Source organism: Erinaceus europaeus, chromosome 9 (assembly GCF_950295315.1).
Source record: "Erinaceus europaeus chromosome 9, mEriEur2.1, whole genome shotgun sequence".
Taxonomy (NCBI): Eukaryota; Metazoa; Chordata; class Mammalia; order Eulipotyphla; family Erinaceidae; genus Erinaceus; species Erinaceus europaeus.
Genome location: NC_080170.1, coordinates 115891013 through 115903374, shown reverse-complemented (window position 1 = coordinate 115903374; position 12362 = coordinate 115891013). Strand labels below are relative to the sequence as shown.

General features: G+C 40.7%; 1 protein-coding gene across 3 annotated transcripts in view; it reads right to left on the bottom strand.

Moving 5' to 3' along the window:
* Positions 1–1172: 1172 nt before the first annotated feature.
* Positions 1173–12362, bottom strand: part of MAP3K7CL (MAP3K7 C-terminal like) — a 73525-nt gene continuing 62335 nt past the window's right edge. For all 3 annotated transcript variants that reach the window (XM_007528553.3, XM_060198583.1, XM_060198584.1), the window contains one exon: positions 1173–2296. In XM_007528553.3, the coding sequence (XP_007528615.1) occupies positions 2116–2296 (181 nt within the window). In that variant the 3' untranslated portion in view covers positions 1173–2115. The remainder of the gene's footprint in view (positions 2297–12362) is intronic.

Genomic DNA, 12362 nt, shown 5'->3' with positions numbered 1-12362 from the left:
GGGACAGAGGGTTTGCAGGTCCTGGAACATGATGGCAGAGGACGACCTAGAGGAGGTTGAATTGTTATGCGGAAAACTGGGAAATGTTGCACATGTACAAACTACTGTATTTTACTGTAAACCATTAGTCCCACCAATAAAGAAAAAAAAAAAAAAAACTGGAGGGCCAGGCAGTGGTGCACTGGGTTAAATGCACTTAGTACAATGCACAAGGATCATGCAAGGATCCCAGTTTCAGTCCTCGGCTTCCCACCTGTGGGAAGGGGGGGAGGGGTTACAGTTGAATAGATTACAGAACAATTGTTGACATATGGGTACAATTTCTTATCTCCCCATGATATGTGTCTGCAAAACATTCATCCCCAGCTTAGCACCATTTCCACCATTTCCATCATGCACCAGAACCCCACACTCCCCACTCAGCCCCCTCCCTGCCCTCTTTTCCCAGAGTCCCCTGCTTTAATGCAATGCAAGACACTCAACCCAAGTTTGACATTGTGTTTTCACTTTCTACCCTTATTTCTTAAGTGTGACCCCTGAATGAGGCTTCATCCTTTTTATTTGAAATATCTCACTTAACATGACTCCTTCAAGTTCCATTTTACCAACGAGATAACTGAGGATTTAGATGGTCTCAACACTTCATGGAAAGAAGCTCATGGGCCCCTGACTACAACAGGACTTGGAATTTTCCCAGACTGTCCAGTCATCAGAGTGTCCCAGCATAAGAAGCCTGGTGCCTTGCCTTTGTTTTTTGTTTCACTTTACTTTTTATTGTGTGTGGGGGGAGTGTGTCCTGTGTATAGTAGGGTTGGAAGCAGTTTATTGAGACTTGGCCTTCCCCTTGCCAGTGTCAAGCCTTTCTCTGAGGCATGATGACAAAATAATTATCTATCTAGATATCCTCAAGGGGAACTGGTTTATCCTGATATGTATTCTCTTTATTTAATTATTCTTTTTCCTATTTTGTGGATCAACACTCTAAAGGCACCAAATGCATCATATTTCATTTGAGAGCTGAGTCGTTCATATGAAAAGGACATCCCAAGAAAAGAAACTGCACTGAATTGTTGGCATCTGCAAAATACAGTTAAGCACAAATTCTGGCTGGGACAATCAATTCCCACTTCTAGCACAAGGAAGATTTAAGAAAGGGACAAAATACAAACTGATCGTTTTGTTCCATGTTTAATGAAAAACAATAGAAATGGACATAAGACAAAGAGATCAATCCGGGGAGAGAAGGTACTTGGTGGAAGCAGGGAGAAATCATTGAAACCCTAGATTCACTCCAATATTCCCCTCAGTCATGACTGATCCAAAACAGTGCCTCAGATCCAAAGCGAATGACTTTAGTTTAATGAGAACTCACGAAAGTAACAGCCAAACAATATTTTCCACCCCTCTCTCCGTACCCCGTGTCCCCAGAATACACACAAGGCAGAGATGTTTACCAGGAGGTAACGTGGCATGAAGAAAATGCAGCCTTAGCTGTTTTTTTCTTACAACAGCAAGTTAGCACTGGCAACGGTGTTTTTGGCACAAGCATGCCTTCTGCTCATGTTTTCATGAGGAAGCTTGTATGATATGTGACCATATTCTGAGTACAATCAGTCATTCAGGGATTAAGTTTAACTCTGGGGAACAGAAAAGCCTGCAGAGAAGTTCAGATCTGAGCACAGGTGAAATATGAATGGCAAGACATTTAAAAATACAGAGACATGGAACTGCAGTGAGCACATTACTGGTTTATTTCATGGCTTAATCATGTTCAACTCATGAGCCTTTGCAGTCAGTCAATATTTCATTTTTATCTTTTTCTCCCCTGATGTACAAGATGATCATATCTTCCTAAATAAAGGGGAACTATAGCTCTCTGGGAAAGAATTATGACCTCTTAAAACATAGACTGGTGATAGGTATCATTTACTTATCTTCTTTAAAATAACTTTTTTCTCCAACTAGATCTCGCAAGCATTACACTCATTATAGACATTTGCTGTGTGAGTAAATTAGAGAAGTAATTAGTTTTGCTTAATATCCCTTTAAAATAAAAATCTTCTGGTGAGCCCCTAGCTTTCACCAACTTCTCCTGTTCACATCAAATAACCAAAGTTAGGATGAGCCCTGCCTCTTCTGATACTGTATTCTAAGTTTTTCAAGTTGTTCTACACACTGGGACTGAGCCAACTTCAACGTCCGATTCTCCTCTGTCAGGGCTTCAAACTCCCGAGCCAACTGGGCAGCATCCACCTTCTCCTTTTCCGCCTGATCCAGCTTGGCGATGAGCTCCTTTCTGCAGAGGCAGGGAGGCAGGTGAGGAAGAAGAATAAAACATGAGTGCAAATAAATGCACAGCTACAGTTGGAGCACAGTGGAAGCAGACTGGAGACATCCTCCATAAGCCAGTGAAGTTCAACCTACCTCTCCTCCACCCTCAATGTCTCATTTTATGTTTCCAGTTTTCAAATCTTTCTTTCCTGCTAGCACCTCTGATAGAAAACTCATCCTTTATATCTTAATTCTTTTTCAGCCATCAAGTTGCACATGCTACCCTGATGCCAACCTGACTTCCCTGGACAGACAACTCCACCAATGTACCCTGGAGCCTCACTTCTCCAGAGCCCTGCCCCACTAGGGAAAGATAGAAACAGGCTGGGAATATGGATCCACCTGCCAACACCCATGTCCAGTGAAGAAGCAATTACAGAAGCCAGACCTTCCACCTTCTGCACCCCATAATGATCCTGGGTCCATCCTCCCAGAGGGATAAAAAATAGGAAAGCTTCCAGTAGAGGGAAGAGGATTTGGAGCTCAGGAAGTGGGAATTGTGTGGATTGTACCTCTCTTATCCTATGGTCATTATTAAATCAATAAATTTTTTTAATTAAAAAAATAACCAAAAACCTCTCACAAAGATTTTTATTAAAGAAAATAGAAGAAAACAAGAAAGAAAGAAAGGAAAGAAGGAAGGAAGGAAGGAAGGAAGGAAGGAAGGAAGGAAGGAAGAAAGAAAGAAAGAAAGAAAGAAAGAAAGAAAGAAAGAAAGAAAGAGGAAACTCATCCAAAATACTAAGCAGATAAAAAAGCAGTTAAGGGAGTCTAGCAGTAGCGCAGCGGGTTAAGCGCAGGTGGTGCAAAGCACAAGGACCAGAGTAAGGATCCTGGTTCAAGCCCCCAGCTCCCCACCTGCAGGGGAGTTGCTTCACAGGCAGTGAAGCAGGTCTGCAGGTGTCTATCTTTCTCTCTCCCTCTCTGTCTTGCCCTCCTCTCTCCATTTCTCTCTGTCCTATCTGACAACAATAATAACTACAACAATAAAACAACAAGGGAATAAATAAATAAGTAAATAAAGCAGTTAAATCAGTCCTTCGGTGATCTCAACGGGGCTAGAGACAAGAGCCAAGATTTGGAAATAACCCAAGAATCCAAAAACAGATGAGTGGATGAGGAGGTTGTGGTGCATATACACAATGAAATACTGTTCAGCTACAGATGAAGATGAGTTGGCTACAACATGGATGGAATTGGAGGAAAAACTGCTGAGGTCAAGCAAGAGAAAGATGACCAGGTGACCTCACTCATGTGTGGCATTTGTGAAACAAAGGAAAGGAAAATACAAAGTGAAGCACTACTACACTGTGTGGTCAAGTTCAACAGTTCTATGGGTCTAAGGGGGAGGTGAAAGGGAAGGTTGGGCAGCCAGAGCCCTACAGTGGAGAGAGATGGCACTTTGGTGATGGGTAAAGTGTGCTGACACTTATTTTGAGGAGATATCAAATTGTACCCCTGTGACAAGAACGGTCTTGCAGCCCTTATTCCAGCCATGACGTCATATCACCAGACAATCACCTGGGTCCACCTCCATATCAGATGTCAGGCTCAGGCAAAAACTAGTAAAGTCATGGGCCCTTTGGAATATACCTAAAATAGACCTACTAGCTATTTCCAAAACAGAGACCCCAAATCTTCATCTGCAATATTCCAGCCTTTAGGTTCATGATTAATCAACAATGTGTATGGCTTTATATGTCAACTCTTTTTCAGCCACTAGGTTACAGATGCTACCATGATGCCAACCTGACTTCCTTGGGCAGATGACCCCACCAATGTGTCCTGGAGCTCCGCTTCCTCAGAGCTCTGCCCCACTAGGGAAAGATAGAAATGGGCTGGGAGTATGGATCGACCTGCCAACACCCATGTTCAGCAGGGAAGCAATTACAGAAGCCAGACCTTCCATTTTCTGCATCCCATAATGCCCCTGGGTCCATGCTCCCAGAGGGATAAAGAATAGGAAAGCTATCAGGGGAGGGGATGGGATATGGAGCTCTGGTGGTGGGAACCCCTCCTATCCTATGGTCCTGTCAGTATTTCCATTTTATAAATAAATTAATTAATTAATAATAAAAAAGAATGGTCTTGTAAAATAACATCTCCTTAATCATAAAATAAAATAATCATTTTTATTTTTATTGTATGCAACCATTTTTTAAAAGTTATTTTCTTTTTAAAATTTTTTATATTTATTTATTTCCTTTTGTTGCCCTTGTTGTTTTATTGTTGTAGTTATTATTATTGTTGTCATCATTGTTGGACAGGACAGAGAGAAATGGAGAGAGGAGGGCAAGACAGAGAGGGAGAGAGAAAGATAGACTATGAAGCGACTCCCCTGCAGGTGGGGAGCCAGGGCTCCAACCGAGATCCTCACACCGGTCCTTGCACTTTGCACCACCTGCGCTTATCCCGCTGCGCTACAGCCCCACTCCCGTATGCAACCATTTTTAAAGTGATCCTTTCAAGAGCCAGGTAGTGTTGCATCAAGTAGATTGCACACATTTCTATGTGCAAGGTCTTTGGTTCAAATCCCTAGTTCCAATCTGCAGGGGTTAAGTTTCATGAGCTGTGGATGAATGCTGCAGGTGTTTCTTCCTTTCAGCCTCTCTCTCTCTCTCTCTCTCTCCCTCTTTATCTCTGTCTTTATAAGAGAAAGAAAGAAAAAATGGCCACTAGAAATAGCAGCATCATCATACAGGCACCAAGCCCCAGCTATAACCCTGGCGGCAATAAATATATATTTTTTTTTCAAGAGTGGAACAAATTGTAAATATTATTTATGGGTAAAAAAAACAAACAAACAGAGGGAGTCGGGCAGTAGTGCAGTGGGTTAAGCACATGTGGCGCACCCCACAAAGACTACATCATCCATGTTGGCTATTCCTGCCCAAAGATAATATGTCAGACAACCTCATATTCAGGAAAATCCCACAAGACCCCTTGCCTGTACTCTCCAAGATGTTAGAGATGGTTTCATATTTCTAGAATGATAAAACTTTCTTCAACTTGGCACCCCTACTTTTCCTGAATAAAACTGACATAGACTTTCTGGGGGTTAAGAGAAGCAAACACTGGCCTGAAATGTGCATGTAACTAACAGTCTCTACCTCAGAGATGTCATACTGTTACTTTTTTTTTTTGGCCTTGACTGGACTGAGTCTTGCTAACAAAGATCTCAGATACTGGTCAGGTGAAGCTGGTAAGTGGAGGCCGTGTAATGGAGCCCTCTATAACCGATAGCACCCACCATTTTCTCTGCATACACCATATGGTGACCGTATTTTGCTCTACTAAGCATCCTCACCTTTCCCTTCATAGATAGACATGAATTTTCCAGAAAGCTCCTAATATGTGCTGACTATGATATCACCTTAACAGTACTCAGTGTAAAAACAAATCCCCACAAAATCTTTTTTAAAAGTTTGGCATCAAGGGGTTCCTCACTGGCCTATAAATCTTCCATGGAGGCTACAATCTAAAAGGCCTTGTGCTGGGAAAATAGCATAATGGCTATGCAAAAAGACTTTCATGCCTGAGATATCAAAGGACCCAGGTTCAATCCACAGCACCACCAGAAGCCAGAGCTGAACAGCACTCTGGTAAAAATAAATAAATAAGAGAGAAAATAATTTTCAACATATAAATTCTCCTAGTAAATGCTTGTCAAAATGAATAATTGAAGAGTAATAGGATTCAGAGATAAATAATATATAAATTAAAGGTGAGGGAATACAAACTCAATGTGCTTAAATTAATTGAAAAGTCACATGGTTAATAAAAAAATCTTCCTAAATGTGTAGTTTTCTTTGCCTCTCAGCAAGGTTTAAGCAATAAATGTCTATAGTTCAGTGTTAGTAAATTCCCTTCTGCAGATTTCTTTAAATTAGTTAAGTTGATGTTAACTCTCTTTTCAATCACCAGGTTCCAGATGCCACCAGGATGCTGGCCAGGCTTCCCTGGATTGAAGACCCCACCAATATGTCCTGGAGCTCAGCTTCCCCAGAGACACACCTTACTAGGGAAAGAGAGAGGCAGACTGGGAGTATGGACTGACCAGTCAACGCCCATGTTCAGCGGGGAAGCAATTACAGAAGCCAGACCTTCTACCTTCTGCAACCCTCAACGACCCTGGGTCCATGCTCCCAGAGGGCTAGAGAATGGGAAAGCTATCATGGGAGGGGGTGGGTTATGGAGACTGGGTGGTGGGAATTGTGTGGAGTTGTACCCCTCCTACCTTATGTTTTTGTTCATTAATTCTTTCTTAAATAAAAAATTTTTTAAAATTTAAAAAATTAAAAAAAATTAGTTGAGTTGATAAGCAAAATGTAGGTAACTAAAAATGACTCTCCACTCATCATATCACTGATTCCTAATCTCTTCCTCACTTCAAATCGACTATGCCACACAAATAAATCAGGTGACAATAGAGTTTTTCTAGGTCTAACAGTGACAATTGTTCTGGTTCTATATATTTAAAACTCCTATGAGCATCTGTTATTAGTTTTGCCTGGTAGAGAAAATATAAAATCATATTTTGTTACTAAAACAAGTAGATGAGATTGTCTAGTCTAATCTTTCATCAGAAAAAGTCAACAGCAATTTCTTCCTTGCTCGAACCAGGAAGACTCAGTTGATAGGTTTCTAAATTAGTTTCATGTATGTGATAAGCAATTATCCACATATTAAGTGAATATTGTCAGAATGTCTAGTCGTCTCCTGTCCTGTATGTATACAGATTAATGTTTATCCATTAGAAATTCCAATGTGTCCTGGAGCTCCAATTCCCCAGAGCCCCAGCCTACTAGGGAAAGAGAGAGGCAGACTGGGAGTATGGATCGACCAATCAACGCCCATGTTCAGCGGGGAAGCAATTACAGAAGCCATACCTTCCACCTTCTGCAACCCACAACGAACCTTGGTCCATACTCCCAGAGAGATAGAGAATGGGAAAGCTATCAGGGGAGGGGATGGGATATGGAGACCGGGTAGTGGGAATTGTGTGGAGTTGTACCCCTCCTATCCTACGGTTTTGTTAATGTCTCCTTTCTTAAATAAATAAATAAATAAATAAATAATAAAAATAAAGAAATTCATAGTTAAATCCTGACAAATAAAACTCTAAAGACAATCACAGAAATGTGATCTGAGAAACAAATCAATATCTATCTCGGCTAAAATGCGGTCATGTCTTTGATTTCTTATTCATCATTTGTATTATTATCTTTAGTATAAGGTGATATGGGAGTCGAAGGCATGGTTATAGGGATCTCATTTCTGAGATCAAGAACTTATAACTCTTTCCACATGATGCACTTCAGCAGTGGAGGGACCATTACTCTGAGTTCACTGTAGATCATCTGCTATTCCCACTTCACACTTTTTAAAAATTTTCTTTATTGGGGATTAATGTTTTACATACAGCAGTAAATACAATAGTTTGTACATGAATAACATTTCTCAGTTTTCCACATAACAATACAACCCCCACTAGATCCTCTGTCATCCTTTTACTCCACACTATTTGTGGGGAAAGTCATGACACATTTTTGCTTTGAAAAACATAGAAAAATACATCATAACTTTTCTGACAACTCAGTACATGCCTGGACAAGTTTTTGGTTGTTTTTTTTTTTAATTTGCAAAGACAAATGAGAGGAGGAAAAGTTCAAGTGAAATGGCAAACAGAATTCTGAAACAGTGTGAAAACTATTTCCAAAATTATTGGCCAGAGAAATAGCTCAGTCATGGACTCTCTTATGTTCAACTCATGAATTCAAATATAGAATACTCCCCATTCAATCCTCAGTATCTTCTTACCCAACCCCCCCTCTTTTACATTACATATGAAGCAAAGTAAATAAATCATTATTTTTTTAAATAATGGAAATTTTTTATGCAGAAAGAGGTTAGAACATGGATTAATTATTAAGACAAATATTTATGTTTCTGAAAAGACCACTGGCATAGTTTTTCAGACTTTCCAATTAACTAAAGACTTTTATTTGAAAAAAATAAAATACTAGACAGTTTGCCCGGATGGGCTAAATAGTTTGATAATATAAAGAAATACATGTTCTACTAATTTGAGGGGACATATGCACTCCTATGTTCATAGCTAAATTACTCACAACAGCCAAAAAGTGGAAGTAGCCTAAATGTCCATTAACAGTAAAGAAGTTATGGGATATATATTCCATGAAATACTTCTCTGTAATCAAAAAAGATGATACTGTGTCCTTTGGAACAAAATGAATGGAACTAGAGGTGATTGTGCTTAGCAAAATAAATGAAAGACTATTACCAAAGTGTTTCACTCATATGTAGAGTCTAGGGAACTGATACACATGAACTGGAAAAAAAAAATAGAAGCAAGAAAACTGCTTCAAAGATTTTGTGAGAACTGTGGTGTTTGTCTTTGGGAGGAGGGAAGGTGGGAACACAGAACTTTGGTAGTGGGTATAATGTGGAACTATACCTTGTAAACTTATCATCTTGTAACCACTATTAATCACAAATAAAAAATTAATAAACATAATAAAAAGTCTAAAAAGATAAATGTGTGTTATCAACAGTATGAACATTTATACAGAGAAAAGAAAGAATAAGGGATCTGGCAGTGGTGCACCCAATTGAGTACATATGTTACGATACACAAGGTCCCAAGTTTAAGTCCTAGGTCCCCACCTACTGGGCTGCAAGCAGAGGAAGCTTCATGTGCAGTGAAACAGTGCTACAAGTGTCTCTCTTCTGCTCTCCCTATCTCCACCCCCTCCCATCTCAATTTCTTTCAGTTCTATTAAATAAAAGAAAGAGAAAATAAAAAATCGTTGCTGGGAGAGGCAGATGCCTCCTGCAGGCACTGAGCCTCAATGAGATAACCCTGGTGGCAATTAGAAAGGGAGAGAGACAGAAAGAGAGAGAGAGAGAGAGCTGGGTGGTGGCACACCTGGTTAAGCACACAGCAAGGGTCTGGATTCAAACCCCCAGCTGCCCACCGGCAGGGGGGAATTATAGCCTGCACAAGCAGCAAAACAGGTATGTAGGTGTCTAGATCTCTCCCTATTTCTCCCTCCTCTCTCAATTTCTCTCTGTCCTACCTGATAAAATGTAAAAAAATGACCACTAAAAGTCTATCTTCATTTTGTTTATGTAGATGCAGAAACTATAAACTGTACTGAACTGAAATTTTCAAAGCACAGTCTAGACTGTGGTGGTTCAGTTTAATAAATGAATAATGCATGAGGACTAAATGCATTCTATGTTCTGTGAGCCAGAGAGCAACTCTATACCCTCGGGTAAAGAGGTGAAATTCTTGAGTTTCTCAGTCTTGACACAATCGATCTTTTGGGTCCAGCTGACTTTTTTGCCACTAGGGACTGCTCTAAATATTGGCATGTTAGAGGATTTAGCAGCACCCTTAGGCCCTATTCGTTGAGTGGAACCATTAATTCCTCTTCTCTGCCCATTATAACCAAATGCCTTTAGACATTGCCAATATGTAGGAGACTGAGAATCAGCTCTTGGAAGAACTACTTAAGTCTCACCTCTCCAGAGCCCTACTTCACTAAGGAAAGATAGAGGCAGGCTGGGAGGAGGGAGCGGTATGGGCCTTCTGCACCCTATAAAGAATTTTGGTCCATACTCCCAGAGGGATAAAAAAAAAAAAATAGGGAACTTTCCAATAGAGGGAATGGGACATAGAATGCTGGTGGTGGGAATTGTGTGGAAGCAAACATCTGTTCTCTTACAATCTTGTTAATCACTAGTTAATCACTAATTAAAGTAAATAAAGAAAATAGAGATCTCTATTATTAATCATACCAAAAGGGGGTTGTCTTGAGGTAGAAATACAATGAAAGGCAAAATGTTTCTACTTTCTCTTCTTCCAAGAGACCAAGAAAGACATACTTTGAGGCCTCTCACTGAAGAGAGGTAGTCTGTTTCTCTCTTTTTTAAAAAAATTTTTATTGGGAGATTAATGTTTCACAGTCAACAGTAAGTACAATAACTTGTACATGCATAACATTTCCCAGTTTTCCACATAACAATACAGCCCCCACTAGGAGTCTGTCTCTTTTAATATGGCTCCAGACAGATCATTCAGTGATACCTAGGAATAAGATACTTGACTGCATGCAATCAGGTATAATTAAAAAGTCTAGATCAGGGTGGTGGGCCGTAGTGCAGCGGGTTAAGCTCACAGGGCGTAAAAGCCCAAGGACAGGCATAAGGATCCCGGTTAGAGCCCCCAGCTCCCCACCTGCAGGGGTGTCACTTTGCAAATGGTGAAGCAGGTCTGCAGGTCTCTATCTTTCTGTCCACCTTTCTGTCTTCTCCTCCTCTCTCGATTCTCTCTGTCCTATCCAACAACAACAACAACAGCTATAACAACAGTACAACCACAATAAGGTCACTAACAAGGTCAACAAAATGGGAAAAATAGCCACCAGGAGCAGTGGATTCATAGTGCTGGCACCGAGCCCCAGCATAACCCTGGAGGGGAAAAAAAAAGTCTAGATCAGGGGCTGGGCAGTGGTGCACTTGGTTGAGTACACATGATACCATGTGCAAGGTCCTAGGTCCAAGCCCCCAGTTCTCACTTTAAGGGGGGAAGCTTTGTGAGACGTGAAGCAGAGCTGCAGGTGTCTCTCTGTCTCTCTCCCCACTCCTCCCAATTTCTGGTCGTCTCTATCCAATAAATAAATAAATATTTAAAAAAGAGTTTACTGGGAGTCGGGCTGTAGCGCAGCGGGTTAAGCGCAGGTGGCGCAAAGCACAAGGACCGGCATAAGGATCCCGGTTCGAACCCCGGCTCCCCACCTGCAGGGGAGTCACTTCACAGGCCGTGAAGCAGGTCTGCAGGTGTCTATCTTTCTCTCCTCCTCTCTGTCTTCCCCTCCTCTCTCCATTTCTCTCTGTCCTATCCAACAACGACAACAACAATAATAACTACAACAATAAAACAACAAGGGCAACAAAAGGGAATAAATAAATAAAATAAATATTTTTAAAAAAGAGTTTACTAAAAAAAAAAGAAGAAGAAATAAGCAAAGTCAAAAGTGTAGATCACTCAAATGTTCAACTAATGAGTGAATGAATAAAATATGGATTAGCCACAAATGAAATATTATTCAACATTTTTTTAAAAAAAAGGGGGGATGGGATACTTGCATGGAGCATGGTTGGTCTGTGAGAAAATCATGTTAAGTGAAATAAGTCAGTCTTGAAAAACAGATAAATGATAGATAATAGGTAAGTATGTATTAAAATAAAGAAAAGAAGTAAAAATATATTTTAAAAATTTTTTAAATTATCTTTATTTGTTGGGTAGACACAGTCAGAAATCAAGAGGGGAGAGGGAGATAGAGAGGGTTCCCCACCTGCAGGGGAGTCGCTTCACAGGCGGTGAAGCAGGTCTGCAGGTGTCTGTCTTTCTCTCCCCCTCTCTGTCTTCCCCTCCTCTCTCCATTTCTCTCTGTCCTATCCAACAACGAACAACATCAACAATGGTAATAATAATAACCACAACAAGGCTACAACAACAAGAGAAACAAAAGGAGGAAAAATGGCCTCCAGGATCGGTGGATTCATGGTGCAGGCACCAAGCCCAGCAATAACCCTGGAGGGGAAAAGAAAAAAAAGAAAACTCTCAAGCCTGAGGCTACAAGGTCCAGGTGTAATCCCTCACGTAATCCCTCACACCACCATAAACCAGAGCTAAGCAAGGCTCAGCCGGGAAGCAATTACAGAAGCCAGACCTTCCACCTTCTGCAACCCACAAAGACCCTGGGTCCCTGCTCCCAGAGGGATAGAGAATGGGAAAGCTATCAGGGGAGGGGGTGGGATATAGAGATTGGGTGGTGGGAATTGTGTGGAGCTGTACCCCTCCTACCCTATGCTTTTGTTCATTTATCCTTTCTTAAATAAAAAATAAATTTAAAAAGAAAAGAAAAGAAAGTTGATTAATGAAAACAGAAAGAACTTCAATGAAAGTAGAAAAAGCGTTCCTTACAAAATTAACAAAAAAC